We start from the raw sequence: 18,123 nt of genomic DNA on the forward strand, positions 1-18,123 counted from the left end.
CCGGTAATCGGCATGGCACACTGTCATGATTTTGATGATACGATACAAAAAAACTGAAAAAGTTTCCAAAATAAAGTAAAAAATGTAAAAGAATAAACAAACTAAGGCAATTTCGATGTTTACGGAAGATTTGTCGTCCGTTGGCTGTTAGGCTCGGAAATGTTTTCTACTATTGGTAATCTCCTTTGTATGGCACGCATATATGTAAACTACTAGGATTTGAGTTCCGAATGAAAGAAGAAAGCGTGTACTGAACACGGTATTGCCCTTCATGCACCGTCCAGGATAATCTCTCGTGGTAACCTTTCACGAGTATAATCATTAATCATTTCATGATTTTGTTTATCCCACAGAGTTTTAAGGTAAGTCGGGGTGTTTTTGGGGACACGCACTAGTTTTATGTATTCTTATCCGAAATGTTACTTATTTTTTAATCAAACCTGTAAAATCTGCACTCATTGCGCCTAGTTATGCTAGATATTCGATATACATATGTAGTAGACCCCTTCGAAATCTATACAGTGTAAGTTTATGAGATTTTTATTTTAAATAGTACCGTCCGCGCTACGAGAGCAAGATTATGAGACTAATCATCAATGGAGGAATATGGCTGAAGGTGAAATTTAGGAAACGTCTAGCTATTGTGTAGCCTTTGATTAGATTTATTTTACCTAGTTAACAAGCGACTATCTTACTAGTTGTTTGAGGCATTATTGCACATGTTCATAATTCGCGTGACCATATGGCGCGCTAACTCCTTCCCACGTGCGTCATACGATGCACTTTAGAAATGTCTGTTGTCGAAGGTATTTGCTTTCCGGAGTAAAGATGCTTGTTTGTCGTATGGGAAATGGGAAAAAAGCTCTCAAGGACTCTTTTGTAGTCAGAAAGTAAATGAAAAGAGAACGATGTGTTCGACATGAACATCGAGATTTCTGCACCAGAATTAAAAGTTTTTAAACATCATGTATAAACTCGTTTGTTTCGTATGTAATAGGAGCAGGCGACGCCAAAGGTGCGTGTATGTCAAAAGCGCATCCCATTGCACTCGAGGTTGTTGTTGTTTAGTACGGCGTTTTTCTGCAAATTATAGCAAATGTAGCTTAAAAATGCTACCAAAGGCATCATTATCGGCTATCGTCAAAGAAGAGATAAGCCTCGAGGGGCTGGAAGGGAGTACCCTTAACAGTAAGTAAATAATCTGTTTTAGCCATAAAACACCTACACAAAGTTCAATGTTTCACACCCAGCACTATGGAATCGCATCGCTGTACGGCTGGGGATGACCATGCCGATTCCCGCGAAGCTGATGGATACGGTATGGGCGAAGGTTTTGGACAATCCCGAGCTTGAATACTATCTGCTGCTGGAATCACGGAAAACTTACGTGTGGTTCGATCGGCTGGCCAATGTTGATCCGGAGACGGGCGTACAGCTGCAACCGCCGGAGTATCCCGGCCATCGGTTCAAGTATAACCCGATTGAAGCGAATGGCATACGTGGATCTTGCGAAGAGTACTCCACTCGTACGCCAATGTCCCGGGAAGAGCTTCGGGCGATCAGTTCGCAGGAAGCTGAAGAAAGGTATGTGACTGTTAGAACTAGAACTGCACCTAGCAAATATTTGACACGTTGATTGGCTTTGCAGATATGGTCAAAAGTTTGTTATCGTTGCATCGCAGCGTTTGCGGGAATCTTTTCTCATTCACCCCAATTGTACTACCGATCTGACGCTGGTGCAGTACTGCATGCTGGAATGGATAGGGCGCTCCCGCTTCAACGGCGAAACCTCCCACGGCAAGTTCTCGCTGCTCGAGGTGGCGGGAGATTCCAGCGCATTGTTTTACAATCGCAAAGCATTGTGCAACGCCCGGTTGATTACGCGCCAGAACCTTTCCATCCGCTCGGAAGACGCCAGCGTCATGGGCATCGTGATGCACTTGCCGCGGTACTACAACGAAATGAAATCGAAACAGCTTATGATCGCCCAACGTGTGGTGACGGAGTTGAAGCGCCGCCGGGATTATATCGCCGACTACGAGGAGATAAAGCTGATGATGCTCGGACGGGCGGACGCGGGGAAGCTGTTTCGCACGCCGGAGTTTCAGCGGTACATCAAGACAGACGAGCAGGTGCCGTACCGGGAGCTTTATCCGGATGCACCGGTATCGGCGTGGCAGTCGAAGCGTGGCGAAGAAAAGTTCGTGCGCATCATGCGTCTGATCGACCCCAATGCGGATGTGCAGGACCGCGAGCCGGATGACGCGGAGCAGAAAGACGGGTTTCTCGCCAGCGCAAACAAGAGTGCGCTCTATGTGGACATGTCGCTTGGCCGGCAAGCGTTGAAAACGGTGGCAGAGAGTGGCGAGTCGGGCATTTCCCAGTCGGAGCTGGCCGCGGCACTTGAGCAAGATCGATTGAATGCGCGTGGAATTGTGAAGAATATGGTCAAGATGAAGCTGGTTGCTAGTCAATCGGAGGACAAAGGGAGGCAGCGAATGGCTAAGTATGACACCCTCAAATGCCTTACTCCTTCTTTACTTGAACAGTGTTGGGTTCGGTGGAGATTTGTTTTGGAAGGATTGTAACTTCAAAAGTTACCGTAAGTTAGATAATAGGTAACGAACCTTAACGTGTAATTTGAGCACAGAATAATGAACTACAATATTCTCCAATGTTCCCAAGTGTTGCGCAAGGCAATATCGATGTATGGTTTGGTAAATCAATTCTTGTGTTATTTACGTTTTACAGATATTACATACCAGGGCAGAGGAAACCTTGTACGCAGTACGATAAAGAGCTGAGCCAGTTCGTGTCAAATCAGCTGGAAGTGATTGAAACCCAGCGGCAACAACAATCCAGCATGGAAGCGGAAAATTTTTTCAAAGAAAGCTCCAAGCTGATGCCGGACGCACATACTCTGGCCGAAAACTATAGTACGATGTTCAACAGCTGCGTTCCTACAGATAGGAACAATGATGGAAAAATCGTACTTCCGCTGGACGCGTTCAATAGCGCTGGGCAAGACAACATCGTGACTAGTGTGATTCTCTCGAACAAACTGAGTTCGATGAAAGTAAAACCCGGAATTTCGGAGGCCATGAAGACGAAGTCGGTCAGTGTGTTAATGCTGCGCCGCTGTAACTTCATCGTCAATCTCGTCAAGCACGAGCGTGCGATCGATCCGAGAACGATCTTCAAACGGCTAGCGACCGAGGAACGCAACAGAGGGATGAAATACGAGGCGTGCAGTAGGTCCGTGAAGCGTCTAATCGGTCAGCTAGCCGCCGACCGGTTGGTGCTGATCGCGAACATCACGATGAAGCGCGACGAGCGTGAGATCAAGCATGTGTTTGTGTGCGATACCAAAATCATGCTCGATCTGGCGCCGCTCCAGTCGCGGGTCAACATGGTCAAGATGCGCGTAGCGCTTCAATCGAACCCACAGGCGGACACCCGAAGCCAACCTGCTACATCGGTGCGCGAAAACACCGGTTGCCTGTCCAAATGCTTGAGGATGAAGCTTTTCCACGAGTTTTTGTTCTATCTGGTGTACGATCACCGTCCGGACGCAACGGAGCTGCCCATTGGCGAGCTGAAAGAGATCGATCTGAGCGGATTGGAAGCACACGAACTGACACCGGTCTACAGCGACACGAACGACTGGAAAATGTTTGTCCCCCCGATCCCGGTACGGTATGAACCGTACGGTGCGGGCTGGGTGCTGCTCGCGGATGTGCTCGTACGAATGCCACTCGCCATCTTCTGCTCGATCGGCGCTTTTACGTACTATGTGCCGGAGCTGGAATACTACCTGGACCACCCGTTGCGTCGTTACTTTCTGATCAAACAGCTGCCCGATAGGATCCAGGAGCGGCTCTTCGCCAAACGGCGCTACATATATTCAATCCTGGTCACCGTTAAGCTGCTGTGCTACGCTGGCCTGGTGCAGATAGGACCGCAGCTGGCGAAGGTGCTCGATCAGACGATGGTATACGTGAATCGCACCACAGCCCTGCTCGATACGACCTCGTCACGTGCCGGCTACATCGAAATCGAGGATCGTGAATATCCAATGCTGGAGTTCCGGTTCCTCTCGCTGGCGCAGGTGAAGGAGTACTGGAAGAAGCTGTACGAGATAGCAACCCAGACGCGCATCAACACACGCAGCACGGCCATCGGGCGCGAAATTCTCGTGCAGCAGATCAACACCAAACCGAGCATGGTCGAAGCGGTAAAGGTGCGCACTCGGCAGACGGCCGCATTGAATGACTGCTGTAAGCTTCCGCCGGGCGACAAAATGGGTGCCGCCGGTATGGATACGGCCATGTACATGCACCTGAAGTCGAACTGGCACAAACTGATCACCTTCGCAATGCCCATCGATCGCCATCGTTTGACGCAGTTGCGCAAGTCTATCGTGGCGAAACGTGTAGCGGGCGTTGCGGGAACTGACAAGGGGAAACGGCTTACACTCAAGAAAGTGATACGCCCGTTCAGCGCACCGGGAGGCGCACCGAAAGGCGTTGTGTCCACGGTAACCCCGGCCGGTGGGTCCAAGATGCGCCCAAAGCGGCGCGTCATTAAGCCAATTAAAGTACTCAAACGACGCCCCTGGTTCGAAGGCTACGATGATGTCGATAAGCGTGCACTGACGGCGATGAGCAAGCTGCGCGTAAAGTGGACGGTCAAGGAGGACCAGCTACTGCAGGCCTGCCGTGTAGCCTTGCTCTACCTGTACGGAAACCGGCGGGCCGCTAGCTGCCCGGTCCATTCGGCCGTCTACCGTGACATTTTGCACTGGTCGTTTCCTGCTTCGCAGAGCAAAACGTCACGCGCTTGTCAGCGCCGGTTAACCTACATGACAGCTCGGCTGCGTCCGCACGGCGACCAAATACGGACCATGTTGGAGGAGTGTAAGCTGGACCCAGAAATCACGATGCGCTTCGGGACGGATTTCCTGGAGAAGCTGCAAGAGCGATACCCCGAGCAGGATCATTTCGTGCTGGCCATTCGCATTCACTTCGTGCAGCTGGTACACATGTTAAGGTGTCGCTTTTTCCGCAAACAGAACATCGGGTCCGCAAGTGGCCTGTCAAGTGTCACAGGGCCGGCGGTGGTGACACGCCGGCTGCCGAACAGCATGAGCGAGTTCTTGCGGCAGTACAATGTGACCGATCCGAACGCACCCCGGGTACGCTTAAACTATGCGGCCGATCCTACCACGCCCGAGGAACTGGTGCGCCTTAAGCTGACCATCGTGATGCACAGTGCCGTGGTGAACCGTCGCTCGATTTGTGACGAACTGTTGCAGCAAATCCTAGAGCGGTTCTCCGAGAACACGGTGAACGGGGCGGCGGAATTGCTGCGCCGTTTCCAGATCGTCTCTACGACTCTCAAGAAGAATAAAAACACGAAAGTGATCATCAAGAGTTCATCGCTGGCGGGTGACAAGCGCATCTTCCATCTGTCCATCGGTTACCAGCAGCAGCTGTTGACGGCGATTCCGCTCGAACGGTTTGTGCCGATATGGGAGCAATATGTGGCGCTGTTCGGTCGCGAGCAGTACACGGTGGAGTATTACACCTGTGAGGACGGTGGAGATGCTATGGCGCTGCTACTGAGTGAGCTGGTGGCGAGCGATCGTGTGGAGCTGAGCATCGACGAGGACACGAACTACATCGAGATACGGAAGGACGCCGCCAAAGGGCACTCGACGGAGATGCTTCGGAAGCTGCATGGGGATGAGTTAACGGATCCTTTGCACAGTGATTCAACGGGAGAATTTTCCAGCACGTCCGAGCCAAGTCCGAAAAAATCACGCCACGGAAAGTCGACGATTTCGTCCCAGATGACGGTGTCGAAGAAGCGTGCCCACGTGGCACGTAAACGTCCCTCGGCCAAGAAAGGAGCCGGCTCGCACCGGACTAGATCGGTGCACTTTTCGACCGATAACAAGATCGTAACGTTCCAGTACGCAATGCATCCGATCGAGCAGCTCGCAAAGCTCCCCATCGAGTATTTCCACTTTTTCTGCTTTATGGAGCAGCTGAAGGTGGCCGACCACCGGTTGCTGGCGCAAACATTCAAAATCGACGAGCAGATACCGGCGAGCTGCTCCCTGCCACGCTGCGTCGTCATGTACCGCCAGCGCGCGGATAAAGATCTGATCGGGCGCTGCCTGGAACGGGTGCAAGGCCGCACCGAGCAACTGGACCGCATCCGACAGGCGGGATGCCTCGAGAATGGAAAAATCAGTCGCCAGAATCGCATCGATGCTGCGCAGTTCTTCGATATCCGCGAGGATAATCTTCTGCTGTTCTTTGGCCGGTACATCGGCGAGTATCAGGTGCGTGCTGGGTTGAAGCATAAGCGCGACTTCAACCGCCAACAGCAGCTCCAAGGGGTCGCTCGAACCGCGGTAAACATGGCGGACCTGATCGCCGATTGTCTGGCGGCCGAAGAAACAAGCGAAACGGAACAGCTTGGTGGTTGGCTTGAACTGTACGAGAGGACAAATACTGTTGCTTCCGCCGTCGATGCCAACGAAGCCGTCGACGATGCCGACGATGACGAAGAGCCGGACGAAATTGGCGAGGATTGTCAAAAGTCTGACGGCGCGTTAGGTGCAGTTTCTGAGAAGGTGTTTAAACTCCACAACTTTTACGAGGTCGCTGCGAAGACGATCCACGTGCTAGTTCGCCTCCCACCGGATGGTGGCACCGATGAGTGGGAGATGTACGGTCGGTGGTCCGTTCCACGAGCTTTCCTACCGGACGGGGCCAAGCGACGCAAGGGCATACTCGTCACGGCGGCGAGTGACGTCGTGTGGCCGCTGGCCGATCAGTTGGCTCCGCTTATGAGCGAAGCGATGACGCTAATTGGACGCAATCAGTACGCCCGTGCCATACTCGAGTTTATCGAAGAAAAAACCGTACTCGGTGCGACCGTGAAGGAGCTGGCGGCTGCCTTTCCAAACCACGACCAACTGGAGCAACAGCTACGCACGATGAAGAACGTCAAGCTTCTGCTCCGAACCGGGTTTCGCAGTGTGACGTACGTCCACTGGCGGTACGCTGATCTGTGGTTGATGAAAACGGTAGTAGCGGATGAGCTACAATCAGACGACGACGGTCAGCTTCCCCCGGAGGATCCGGTTCCAGGACCAAGTGGTGAGAAGCGGAAGGGCGATACACAGGATGAAGAACGGCAGCTTGGCTATAAGAAGTGTAAATTGGAACCAGGGAGCATGGCCGCGGACGAGCAATACGAAACTGCTGAGAATAAAGAGTAAGTATCAGGTCGTAAGATGCGAAAAAGGCAATTGAAGCAACTCGGGTTTACTACTCGTTAGATTAAACGTAGTTCTTAAAGTGAGTAATTAATGGACTAATTTCCTAAGGCACGAAATCAGGATCCTCTTAAATTCATGTTCTTTTTGCAAATTGTATGTAATCTAATCTTGGTATAACTTTAAGAAGTTTTGAATTGATCAATTCCAGTCAGTGATCATCGCTTGCCAATTCCATTTCTTTAATTTCGTCGTGTTTTTCCCCTCCTCAGATTATCAAACAAACATGTCCAGATAGCGATGGCTCCTTGGATTCAAATCGATGGAACACTGGACAAACGGTTGCTCTATCGATGGTTAAGCACACTTCTGCTGTACTGTGTGGAACATCCGTGCGTACCTTTTAGTGTCCTTTTTACGAGATTCAACATAATGTCTCCGTTCCACCTAAGACAACTCATGGAGGTTGGTGCTCTTAGAACTAGCGGAAGAAATGTGGCAGAAGTTACGTTTGCTTTAAACAATTTCAGATGCTGCAAAACTATGGGTGCGTGAGCCTGCATGCAATGGAACGGAAACAACCAGCGACACTCTTTTCCGTACCCCAGCCATCCCGAATAGGTCAGTATACCATGCCCTATACCCTCAAAACGATAGCATGGGCGTTTGATTTGCTTATTTTTAATTGGATCATTTTCTCAGTTGTCGCGACGGAGTTTTCACCAGAAGAGCAAACGTTCATAGAACCGTCCCCGAATGCGCTGAGCACATTGTCTTTATGCATTGGCGAATCACGAAAATATACGCAAGATCTGTACGATCCGGTGCGAAAACTCAGACGTACAGCCATTGGACGTCCTCCGAGGAAGCCTGACGAGATTGCAGCCGACATTCCTGTCGAGACTTCAGCAACAACTTAGCGAACTCGCTTGGAAGGTTTTAAGAAGTACCAGTATTTATTTTTCGTGTAAAATATGACGTTACTGAAATACAGAATCACAAGAAGTCTACCTCGAACCGGTATGTGAACACTGTTTCATATCCATCGTAGGAATAGGAACCGGTCGGTTGTAGATTCTCTCCGGAGGTGGACCGCTCCTATTCCGATTTGACGATGGTAAGTTTCTCGCTCACCTTTCTGATGACGGGCAAGTGTTCGACTATTTCGTTGGGGTTGGTAAAAAGCGCCGGTGGGACCTGCTTCAGCTGCTCCACCTTTGCCTCACGGTGCGTAAACTCTTTCAGAATGTAGTCGTTGCCTTTCTCATAGTGAAAGCGGGTGTCGTTCATACGAATCAGTACACCGTCCACTCGCAGGAAGAACCGCAGCAGGATGTAAAAGCCGGACGGCATGACGCGCACCTTCACCGACAGCAACGAAATGCCGTGGTCATGCAGTTCATCCTCGAACAGGGTCAAATCGTGGTAGAACAGAATCGGTTCCCGGCGCATCAGCTTGAACATGTCGATCCGCTGGTCAGTGGGTTCCACCGCAAATCGCTCGTTGGTCGTGCCGGAGTACTCGGTCGAGAACGTCCAGTCGAAGTGTTTTACCTTGTCGGTGGTGTGTGCTGCTTCTGGGCGGCTTTCACGCCATTCCTCCGAACAGGCCACCTTTAGATCGAGCTTTCCGTTGCGCACCAGCTTCAGTGCGTCGATAGGATTGAATTCTAGCTGCGCCCCGGATGTGTGAGTTACGCGAAGCACATTCCGGTGGAAGACCATGTCGGGCAGGTGAGGTATCTCCAGGGTGAAATAGTACACGCACAGCTCGCAGCATCCTTCCTCCCCGGCAACGCAGCGGTTGTCGTTTACGCAAACACTTTTGAGAATGTGTGATTTGGTGTACCCGATGGTCCAGTCATCGAACTGATGCGTTTCTCTGTCCACTGGCAGCCGGACCGGACCGAGGCCGTCTTCGCCCATCACTTGTGGTGGCTGTAGCAGAAAAACAAAAGGAAATTACATAAAACAGGAAGCTAGAAGTGACTATTAAGTCTTCGGCACTTACAGGTTGAGGAGTGGCTGTAATCATTTATTTCGTTTTGCTAACAATTTGGATCACTATTTCACTATAAAACACGAAAAGAGCTTCCCAGAAGCGGTGTAAACAAATAGGTATTTCCTGGATTTGCTTTTTTCGAGATTGAGATAATTTTGACGTTTGAATCGATCGGTCTACAGTATTGAGCGTGATATTAGCAAAAACAAAAGATACAACCGTTAATATACACTAAACATGTTTTGTATTTGAAAATTAAAATACAAAGCCTAGTTCGTCAAATAAAAGAGCCTCAACTCTGTTGTTATATCCAATCCAACAGAATGTTTCAAAAGTCTTACTAAAACAAATCGTTTGTGTCATCCACGCGATGGAATATGAATGTCATATTTTAGCACTCTTTGAAAGTCATCAGCACTCTTCGAAAGTCAACATGCAAAATGTCAACTTTAGCACCGGGTGTTCTGCGATTAACAATCTGGCATTAGCGTCTTTCAGACGCTGTTTTTGGTAAGTTTATCTATTTTCCTTGTTTCCTCTGGAGTGCGTATCAAAAGTTCATTGAATTATTAACTTTTGGCGTTTGAAACTACTCGTTACAGATAGATTCCATTCACGTTAAACAGTGCGCGCAGCGAAAAACAACACCTCAGCACAATGGCGACTGCGATGCCCATCAACCCCAAGCCATTCCTCAATGGACTAACAGGCAAGCCAGTAATCATAAAGCTCAAGTGGGGCCATGAATATAAGGGGTTCCTAGTGTCGGTGGACGGCTACATGAACATGCAGCTCGCAAACACGGAGGAGTTTGTGGACGGGACGAACACGGGCCACCTCGGGGAGGTGCTGATTCGGTGTAACAATGTGCTATACATCCGCGGTATAGACGACGAAGACGAGGAAGGTGAAATGAGAGATTGATAGTTTAAGAATAAATCGGTACTCTATATTTCGATGTACAAAAGTTGGTGCTGTGTATAATATTCGAATGATCGTAGTTTTCCCAGCAGGATAAAGCCGCAACCGTGAAAGGTCATCCCATCTGTGTTACATGGATGGATTGATAGATGGACTGGTGTCGTCCTTTGCGATTAAACTGCCTTCGTTGCGTTGCTTCGATCTGAAATGGGATGATAAGGATGTTTGCTTAGGAATCGAAGGATGGGACACACAAATAATGAGGTGACGATTAACTGTTGTGGATGAGCAAAAGTATGATGGCTCTTACCGTGCATGTAGCCGGAGGCCGACCATAAGCAACATCAGCGGCAGTGGGGTCATGATCGCAGTCGAAACGGGCATCACCGTCGTCAGGTCAGCCGCCGGTTGCTCTAGCGCGAATCGCAACAGGAAGATCGCGATGCCTGTATTTTGAATTCCGGTTTCTACGGAGATTGCTAGCGCGTCGGCGAGCGGCAGACGCATCAGGTGACTTGCCAAAAAGCCAAAACAGTACCCGAGCAACGGGAGACCCAGCCCAGCCACGATGATTTGCCACGAAAACAATTCAAATAGGTACAGATTGGTGATGATGGCAAAGATGACGATGAACAAAATCAAAATAACCGACATCGGCTTGAGGATACGCACGAGCACCCGGGCGAATCGCGGACAGTACCGTTGTATAAGCAATCCAGCACTTATGGGCACTACCAATCCGATCGCTGAGTAGGCGAACCGACTGTACGGGACGCCTAATTTTGCGCGTTCAAAAATTTTTCTCCCCAGTGTGAAAATCCACAGCGGCATCATTCCAAACGCCGCCAGCGTGCTGATGGTGGTCATCGCAACGGACAGTGTCAGATTTCCGCCAAGCGCAACTGTCCATATGTTAGAGGCACCTCCCGCCGGCGAAACACCGGTGAAAAATAGTCCCAACTGTAGCTCGTAGTTGTCCGGAAACAGCAGGTGTCCCAGGCCGAAGCTTAGCAAAGGCATAAATATGAATTGACACAAGAACCCAATCACGGGGCCAACCGGTCGGCGAGCTATCTGCTTCAAGGCGACAACATCCAGTGCGGCACCGAAGTTTATGTATAAAATCGACATCAGCAGGATGACGGAACCGGTGAAAACGTGATCGATAACACGGGGCTGGCGTCTTACAATTACCGGAAGATTGGACGATGGTACGCGCTCGGTTGTGCCATTCTTACGCACAAGCTCCACAAATAAGTTCGTCTGCCCAAGGAAGTTACCCACGACACCGAACGTTCCATTGTACGGGTCGGATGCATCAGCGGCTGAGCGGAGTAAGATTGTTCCATTCTCCACCCAGGCCACGTGCTCGCGCTCGCTCTTGAGTTGCACCATGCGGATATCATTTAAATCTTCCGCCGTAATGTGGTCGATCCGGATGGACACATTCAACACCGAGCTCATATTCATGTCGAGCTTAGGGGGATCGTAGGTTATCTCCCACATAACCTCGGATACTCTCCGCTGCTCATCCTTCTCATCGACGATTAGTGTGGCTTTGCAGGTGTAAATCACTTGAAGCACAAGTATGCCGACGAGCAGCAGTAGTTTGAGCAATGGGCAGGCCATTGCACTCGATTGGGATGTGTGTTGTATACGATACGACGCTTTGGGCGTTGCTTAGATCTGTTACTATGCTGTTTCGGCTGGCGTTCTCTGTGGAGAAAAAGTAAGTTAGTATGAATCAACCACTTATTCGGATAAATCAAGTGTGTTGTGTTGGACCCAAACGATTCTGTATGGATTCGAACGTCCACCTTCCAACAAATCCCATATTGTCTAGTGGTTAGGATATCCGGCTCTCACCCGGAAGGCCCGGGTTCGATTCCCGGTATGGGAAAGGAAAACTTTTTTGCCTGTTTTATTATTTGTGATTGTGTTGGATCATGTTTTGATTGTTTGTCGTTTCTATCTGGGTGACAACAACCGATTTTTTATAGCATCCCCGGTATTCCCCGTGATGTTTGCGGTCGACACAACCCGACGAATGCGTAGTTTTTTCTTCTGTAGACAATTATGAACTCCTTATCTTGGTGCCGGTATATTAGATCGCACTAGAAGTTATCTTCATGCAGTACATACAGCAGCGTAAGTTGAATAGCAACCTCCCGACACTATCTTCGGGATTAAAAACCTGTTGCACAATGGATGCAACACGATTTCTCGCAGATTTCATATCATCTTAATTGCCGAGAGTAGAACTAACCTTGCGACTTACAGTATGTGTTTCACTAGCGTAATTTTAATTCACTGTTTTCTTCTGCGTTCCCTGGCATTTTAGTCCCTAGTATTAGCTCCGTTTCAATTCGCATTGGTTTACACGAATACCGAATTTACACATAAAAGTGTACGCATAATTACCATGAGATTTTACAGCACTATTAGGACGAGTTTTGACTTAAACAGCTATATTTCACATAGTTTCGATGTGCTGCGCCTCGTCATCGGTTCTTCGTTAACACGCAGTGCATGAAGAATCCTCAGTTCTTCTGATCTTCATGAACGATTATACTAGACTGAACTTCGTTTCACTATTGCAAGTGAAAAAAGGGAATGTTTAAAATTGACCATTGATGTACACACAATATGCAGAGGTGAATATGTGTGTGACGACACTAATCCATTTACAAACCGGTTCGGTTTTTTACTAACACTTTCGCATATTTGAACCGATTCTCAATGCCAAGGTTCCTATAATGAAGATAATGGCATTTGTTTTGCATATTCACCTGACTCATGTTTACTAAGAGAACGTCAAAATACGCGAAATAAGATCACTTGTTCTTTTGGAAGCACCTTGTGCGCTTTCTTATTTTCATTTGATACGGAGCTTCTATGCCGATTGTAAAGTTACTGATCAAAGTTCAACTTGGCCGCGAGATATAATTGCAACTCATTCCATAAGATGAACAGACGTGCCTGTAGTGTACTATTTTCTTCCTTCAAAACGATGGCCAGCTCCAGGGGTATGTAGGGCGGACTTGTATTTTTGCTCCTACCGGAATAATAAACCAATTTGAATATGTACTTTCACAGTTCCAATCGCCCGTAATTTGTGTGCAGCTCCTCCGGTACAATCCGGAACCGAAAAGTATGACTTTAAAACGCTCAAATTATCGACACCGAGCCCCTTCGTCGTTCACGTCGAGTTTAATCGGCCGGAACGAATGAACGCATTCAATCGGCAGCTGTGGACCGAGATAAAGGACTGTTTCGAGCAGCTGCACAACGATCCCGACTGCCGCGTAGTGGTTCTGTCCGGAGGCACCTCGAAACACTTCACCGCCGGTATAGATCTGTTCGACATGATGTCGCTGGGCCAGCAGCTGGGCGCCATCGAGGAGGTGGGCCGGCGGGGCCGATTGCTCGAGGGCACCATCAAGCTGTACCAGGATTGCATCAGTGCACTTGAGAACTGCTACAAACCGGTCATTGTAGCGGTACACTCGGCCTGCATCGGTGCCGGTCTGAATCTTATCACTGCCGCGGACGTACGGTACTGCACGCGCGACGCTTGGTTCTCGCTGAAGGAGGTCGACATTGGGCTGGCGGCGGATGTAGGCGCATTGCAGCGCTTTCCCCGTGTCGTCGGAAATCAGAGCTGGGTGCGGGAGTTGGCTTTCACGGCACGCAAATTCGCCAGCGAAGAAGCGCACAGCCATGGGTTGGTTTCGCGCGTGTTCGATACCCGGGAGGCGCTGTTAGGGGGCGCGATCAAACTGGCGGAGGAGATCGCCAGCAAGAGCCCGATCGCGGTGCAGGGTACGAAGAAGAACATCGTCTACTCGGCCGACCATACGGTTCAGGAGGGACTGGATCACATTCGACAGACTAACATGCTTAACCTACAGAGTGAAGACTTCCTGAACGCGATCATGGCTTCGCAGAACAAGGAAACGCCAGTGTTTGCTAAATTGTAGTCGCATTTATACCGTGGAGCGAGTGGCAATAAACGTTACAATAAGCCTTTGTTCTGTAATCTTACTTTGTGTTGTTAAAATAACGTCTTTATTGTGTTACAACAACCAACATATTCCTTTGAGGGGGTTTGTCACTTTGGTAACTTGTCTTAAGAGTATAGGATTTCAAACTTGGAACGGTAACAACGGTGTGGCGCTATGAGTAACTGTTCTGCGAAGCTCTTACGTGATGCGATTGCGAGAAATTGACTAAAAAAAGCCCTGAACTCTATGTTCTACCTAACTTTCGCGGCCCAAACGCCGTTGTTCTTGTTTCTAATTGATCATCCACGGCCTTCACGGCCGCACAACTAACTACACGATTCTTCCGAGCGGAAGCTAATGGACAATGTTTTCTTACAAAAAACAAAAAAAGACGAAATCACGGTTAGAAAAAGTTTCTAAACAAACCGACCACCGCCCGGACCCAACGCGGTACCGGCCGATTGATCAGCTCCGTCTCGGCCGTTGTCGCGTGCTGCAGCAGATTTTCGTACTCGGCCTCGAGCTTCCGCTGCAGGTGCGTGTTGTTCGTGACCAGACATATCTGCGCCTCCAGGTCACGGTTGACGGAACGTTCACCGAAGTTGCTCGAGCCGATCAGCGTCACGCTGGGAAGCGACGAATCGGGAAGATAGTACCACAGGCCCTTGGCGTGGTACGTCCAGCCGGGTCGCTCGTACTCGTACAGCTCCACCCGGTGGCTCTGGCCGGCGGATTTGAGCGCCTCGAGGAATTTGCGCGCAAGCAGTGAGTATGCGGCCGGAATGCCCCCAGCCGGTCCTTTCGCTCCCAGGAAACCATTCGCCTGTTGGACAAGAGAAAATGATTGGATGAATGAATAAATATATTTTCTGTCCTCGCATTGGTTTACACACTTACATTTGGATGCGCCATAAGTATGTTGCACCTAGCCTGGCAATCGTTCGTCAGAGTATTCATGTACGTCTCCGTGAGGTTAAAGTACCCGGTGGCCAAGCGGAGTCTCGAACCGGGCAAACACCCGGACAGCAGCTGTTTCGTGGCCAAACTGTCATGATGTATACCGAGCTGGCCCATCTCGATCAGGGGAAATATCCACGTGTCCGCCGGGTGATTGTCCGCACCATCCGCCGCTTCCCGCTGGCAGATGGTTCGCTGCTGCTCCATGACTCCCCGGAAGTACGATCGTATCCGCTCGCGGGCTTCGGTAGCAAACTCCAGCTGTGCACATTTGTACGGCAGCATGGTCCACGTGTCGTGGAGTCGTGTCGCTCCATCGCGCCCCACCGTCAGGCTGAACTCCTGCACCTTACCTAGAAAGGCAGCGTAGAAGTCGGCCAGCCGCCGATCCTCGATCATTACGTACCGGTCCTGCCGGTTGGTGAAGTAATCGTTCGAAAGGTTTGCCCCGGACAGGATAACCGTGTCGTCCACCAGGTACAGCTTCATGTGCTGAATGCCGAGCAGTTCGTTCCACCGTGGCGGTGCCAACCGCTTGGTGATTCCGCGCAGCACCGGCGTGTGGTAGAGCGACAGCCGAAAGTTATCCGTTTCCTCCACCAACGGCATCAGGGTGGTTTTACTGTTTTTCATCCCTCGCGTACCACGCGTAAAGTCGAGCAGCACGTCCACCTTCAGCTGCTCATTGTTGCGCAGGTTTTCGTGGATGGCATCAACGAGCCGTGTCTCGAGGCTGCCGGTCCCGAGGTATAGACTGGCCAGCATAATCCGACGCCGAGCGGCGGAACATTTTTCCACCAGCGTGTTGTAGAACGTTCCCGGCTCTTGGATGACCTCAATGCGGTCACCCGACACGGGAAAGCAGGGTGATATTGCGTGCAACCAGCTGAGGGACTGTAGCATGGTGCTGCGAAAGGCCGGTGGAATTGACGTCTCACTGCCACCCACCGATGTGGGCCGATTGTTCGATGATTGTGGTGCCGACGGTAGAAACTCGCCGGCCGGAGGGTAATCCGTGATGAGGGTGCTGAACAACCGTCGTATCATTTTTAGAATCGGTTGTAGAATAATCTGCCAACTGGTGAACCGATGCGGTATGGAAAGTAGAAAGAAGAAAGTATTAGTTATAAATGCATTTGAAAAAAAAGTCCTTCATTAGCTGGTAAGGCATTTGATACGTGTAATACTGGACACTATTCGAAGCATTATTCCTTGTACATACGCAAACACAACGATGCCACCGAACACCTCCTGTTCCGAAGCTCCCGGTCGGGAACGGTTAACACACAACAGAGCAAAAAAGAAACACAACACAAGCTACTAACAAACGCATTACGGGCAATAGAGAGACGATTCTTACCTCTTCTGCACGCTACACCATCGGATAAATACTCGCAGATCAGTAGCGCTCTTACAGGACGCTAGATTTGGCCGTCAGTACCTGCGTGTGCCAATACTTTGTCCTCGGGCAGAAACAACCGCAAAGATTTCGTTTGTACGAAAGCATTGGGAGACGGGAAAGGCATGGGGTATTTTGAGGACCAGTGTTTTCAACACGTTGTGGCTCTCCCAAAATCACTGTTTAAAGACTGTTTCTGCTGTACGAGAAAAGTAATACGAGAACGTTGGTAAACTTTGAGCGGCGCGGTTTGGAAACAAACAAACAAACAAAACTGTTCATAGGGAACGAGAAACAAAAAACATTTGGTAAAGTTTAAAACATTGATCCTGAATCTCATCACCGACTCGGCGGTATGTTATGCTGGGAGATGGGCGAAAGAAAGCTTGCGAATAATAATGATTCACGGATGTCGTGCAGGTATGTTCCATCGGTTCTAGGGGTTCATATGGTTCGAAACTTTCTACTCCCCATATCCATCCCTATGCTAATTTAGGGGAAAGGCTAGAAAGAGGTGGGTCTATTTTTATAAACAAAACAAGCTCAATGCGCAACCATCGAGATGGTACGAAAGAAAGAAAACAGTGTTGTTCGAAGGTACGTAATAGAATATATGAGGATGGGGGGGAAAAAACAAAGCACAATTTCCAACCGAATGTTTTGAGGGAAATTTGTAACATCACAACGAACGATGGGCAGGGTGAAAGGAACTTAAACTTTTTCATAAAACGTAAATGAAACCTGCGGAAGGCTCACAGAAGAACCGAACCGCACAACGGAAGATGGGAGTTGAGGCCTCGAAAATTGTTGCTGCTTACCTGAGGAGAAAATCGATTACGCTCATGATGGTACACTGGCACTATGCTACCATTCCGGAAGATGGTACGAAGGAGTGATGCTGGTTTACTTTTACGTGCTCCCGTGGCACACACCACGTTAGTACGACTCTATTATCCTACTTGGCCAATTGTGCCGTTAGTTGTCCCCGGAGCACCGTATTTGTTTGTAGAAATCGTAGCCAAAGCACCACCTTAGACTATCCGTTTGCTTTCGGCACAAGTTTGACAGGTCGGGAAAAACGTCAAAAACATGTGTTGCAATAGAATGTGAAATAATCCGCAACTGTTGTAGCGATCCACGAAATAACAGGGTTTTTTCTCGTAAATCTTGTTCTGAATAATTTTAGTACTGAAATACGCTATGAAGCTATGCAAACCGCGACGCAGTCGTTATTTTCGAATATTTGAACGCTAACGGTAAAGTAAAGAAACGGTAGGTAAAGAAAATAACGGTTTAACACGTTGACTGTCATGTCACCCAAAAGTGGGTAACAGCAAAAATCAGTTCTAAAAAGTTTTTGACCCATAAATAAATGAAAATGCAACATAAAAACTATAGTAATATTTTATATCACTTCTTTGGGAAGGTAAGTTTTTGCTTAGCCTTCAAAAATCGTTGGTTTAATAAATGTTACAAACAAATTAAAACATTTATTAAACCAACGATTTTTGCAGGCTAAGCAAAAATTTTGCTACTCAAAGAATTGACA

At 49.1% G+C, this 18,123-nt stretch overlaps 6 protein-coding genes and 1 non-coding gene across 9 annotated transcripts; 4 read left to right on the top strand and 3 right to left on the bottom strand.

The window, feature by feature from the left end:
• The first annotated feature begins 1,058 nt into the window (after positions 1-1,058).
• Positions 1,059-8,308, top strand: LOC131272182 (general transcription factor 3C polypeptide 1). The gene is made up of 7 exons (XM_058273836.1): positions 1,059-1,188; positions 1,251-1,584; positions 1,649-2,506; positions 2,752-7,290; positions 7,564-7,756; positions 7,822-7,912; positions 7,994-8,308. Exons 1-7 carry the CDS (start codon positions 1,110-1,112, stop codon positions 8,209-8,211), a joined length of 6,312 nt encoding a protein of 2,103 aa, XP_058129819.1. The 5' UTR covers positions 1,059-1,109; the 3' UTR covers positions 8,212-8,308.
• Positions 8,237-9,441, bottom strand: LOC131272183 (TIP41-like protein). Its single transcript, XM_058273837.1, has 2 exons — positions 9,303-9,441; positions 8,237-9,229 (listed from the first exon to the last, which is right to left on the bottom strand). The coding sequence occupies exons 1-2, from the start codon at positions 9,324-9,326 to the stop codon at positions 8,390-8,392; spliced, it is 864 nt and encodes a 287-aa protein (XP_058129820.1). The 5' UTR covers positions 9,327-9,441; the 3' UTR covers positions 8,237-8,389.
• A 277-nt stretch (positions 9,442-9,718) lies between these two features.
• On the top strand, positions 9,719-10,267 carry LOC131261346 (small nuclear ribonucleoprotein F). The gene is made up of 2 exons (XM_058263355.1): positions 9,719-9,803; positions 9,896-10,267. The coding sequence occupies exon 2, from the start codon at positions 9,951-9,953 to the stop codon at positions 10,215-10,217; it is 267 nt and encodes an 88-aa protein (XP_058119338.1). The 5' UTR covers positions 9,719-9,803; positions 9,896-9,950; the 3' UTR covers positions 10,218-10,267.
• Positions 10,220-12,765, bottom strand: LOC131261345 (ileal sodium/bile acid cotransporter-like). Of its 2 annotated transcripts, none has more exons than XM_058263353.1 (3): positions 12,636-12,765; positions 10,525-11,930; positions 10,220-10,416 (listed from the first exon to the last, which is right to left on the bottom strand). In XM_058263353.1, the coding sequence occupies exons 2-3, from the start codon at positions 11,841-11,843 to the stop codon at positions 10,344-10,346; spliced, it is 1,392 nt and encodes a 463-aa protein (XP_058119336.1). In that variant the 5' UTR covers positions 11,844-11,930; positions 12,636-12,765; the 3' UTR covers positions 10,220-10,343. The 2 variants fall into 2 exon arrangements, with proteins under 2 accessions (XP_058119336.1, XP_058119337.1); XM_058263354.1 differs by having other exon boundaries at positions 10,245-10,442.
• Positions 12,043-12,114, top strand: Trnae-cuc (transfer RNA glutamic acid (anticodon CUC)). The gene has a single exon. It is a non-coding gene; the product is annotated as a tRNA-Glu (tRNA).
• A 309-nt stretch (positions 12,766-13,074) lies between the features above and the next one.
• On the top strand, positions 13,075-14,252 carry LOC131272865 (delta(3,5)-Delta(2,4)-dienoyl-CoA isomerase, mitochondrial). The gene is made up of 2 exons (XM_058274737.1): positions 13,075-13,240; positions 13,311-14,252. Exons 1-2 carry the CDS (start codon positions 13,180-13,182, stop codon positions 14,192-14,194), a joined length of 945 nt encoding a protein of 314 aa, XP_058130720.1. The 5' UTR covers positions 13,075-13,179; the 3' UTR covers positions 14,195-14,252.
• LOC131272864 (CDP-diacylglycerol--glycerol-3-phosphate 3-phosphatidyltransferase, mitochondrial) lies at positions 14,248-17,611 on the bottom strand. Of its 2 annotated transcripts, none has more exons than XM_058274734.1 (4): positions 17,393-17,611; positions 16,536-16,770; positions 15,116-16,253; positions 14,248-15,041 (listed from the first exon to the last, which is right to left on the bottom strand). In XM_058274734.1, the coding sequence occupies exons 3-4, from the start codon at positions 16,220-16,222 to the stop codon at positions 14,622-14,624; spliced, it is 1,527 nt and encodes a 508-aa protein (XP_058130717.1). In that variant the 5' UTR covers positions 16,223-16,253; positions 16,536-16,770; positions 17,393-17,611; the 3' UTR covers positions 14,248-14,621. The 2 variants fall into 2 exon arrangements, with proteins under 2 accessions (XP_058130717.1, XP_058130719.1); XM_058274736.1 differs by having other exon boundaries at positions 16,536-16,773.
• Between the last annotated feature and the right edge of the window lie 512 nt (positions 17,612-18,123).

Source organism: Anopheles coustani, chromosome 3 (genome assembly GCF_943734705.1).
Source record: "Anopheles coustani chromosome 3, idAnoCousDA_361_x.2, whole genome shotgun sequence".
NCBI lineage: Eukaryota > Metazoa > Arthropoda > Insecta > Diptera > Culicidae > Anopheles > Anopheles coustani.

Excerpts from the sequence above, each read along its gene's own strand:
- LOC131272865 (XM_058274737.1), top strand. The coding sequence starts at position 13,180 with ATGAACAGACGTGCCTGTAGTGTACTATTTTCTTCCTTCAAAACGATG. Across the intron at positions 13,241-13,310 it reads AACGATGGCCAGCTCCAGGG|TTCCAATCGCCCGTAATTTG; the intron begins GTATGTAGGGCG and ends GTACTTTCACAG.
- LOC131272182 (XM_058273836.1), top strand. The coding sequence starts at position 1,110 with ATGCTACCAAAGGCATCATTATCGGCTATCGTCAAAGAAGAGATAAGC. Across the intron at positions 1,189-1,250 it reads GGAAGGGAGTACCCTTAACA|CACTATGGAATCGCATCGCT; the intron begins GTAAGTAAATAA and ends TTTCACACCCAG. Across the intron at positions 1,585-1,648 it reads TCGCAGGAAGCTGAAGAAAG|ATATGGTCAAAAGTTTGTTA; the intron begins GTATGTGACTGT and ends TTGGCTTTGCAG.
- LOC131272864 (XM_058274734.1), bottom strand. The coding sequence starts at position 16,222 with ATGATACGACGGTTGTTCAGCACCCTCATCACGGATTACCCTCCGGCC. Across the intron at positions 15,042-15,115 it reads TACTTATGGCGCATCCAAAT|GCGAATGGTTTCCTGGGAGC; the intron begins GTAAGTGTGTAA and ends CTTGTCCAACAG.
- LOC131261345 (XM_058263353.1), bottom strand. The coding sequence starts at position 11,843 with ATGGCCTGCCCATTGCTCAAACTACTGCTGCTCGTCGGCATACTTGTG. Across the intron at positions 10,417-10,524 it reads GGCCTCCGGCTACATGCACG|ATCGAAGCAACGCAACGAAG; the intron begins GTAAGAGCCATC and ends ATCCCATTTCAG.
- LOC131272183 (XM_058273837.1), bottom strand. The coding sequence starts at position 9,326 with ATGATTACAGCCACTCCTCAACCT. Across the intron at positions 9,230-9,302 it reads TTACAGCCACTCCTCAACCT|CCACCACAAGTGATGGGCGA; the intron begins GTAAGTGCCGAA and ends TTTCTGCTACAG.
- LOC131261346 (XM_058263355.1), top strand. The coding sequence starts at position 9,951 with ATGGCGACTGCGATGCCCATCAACCCCAAGCCATTCCTCAATGGACTA.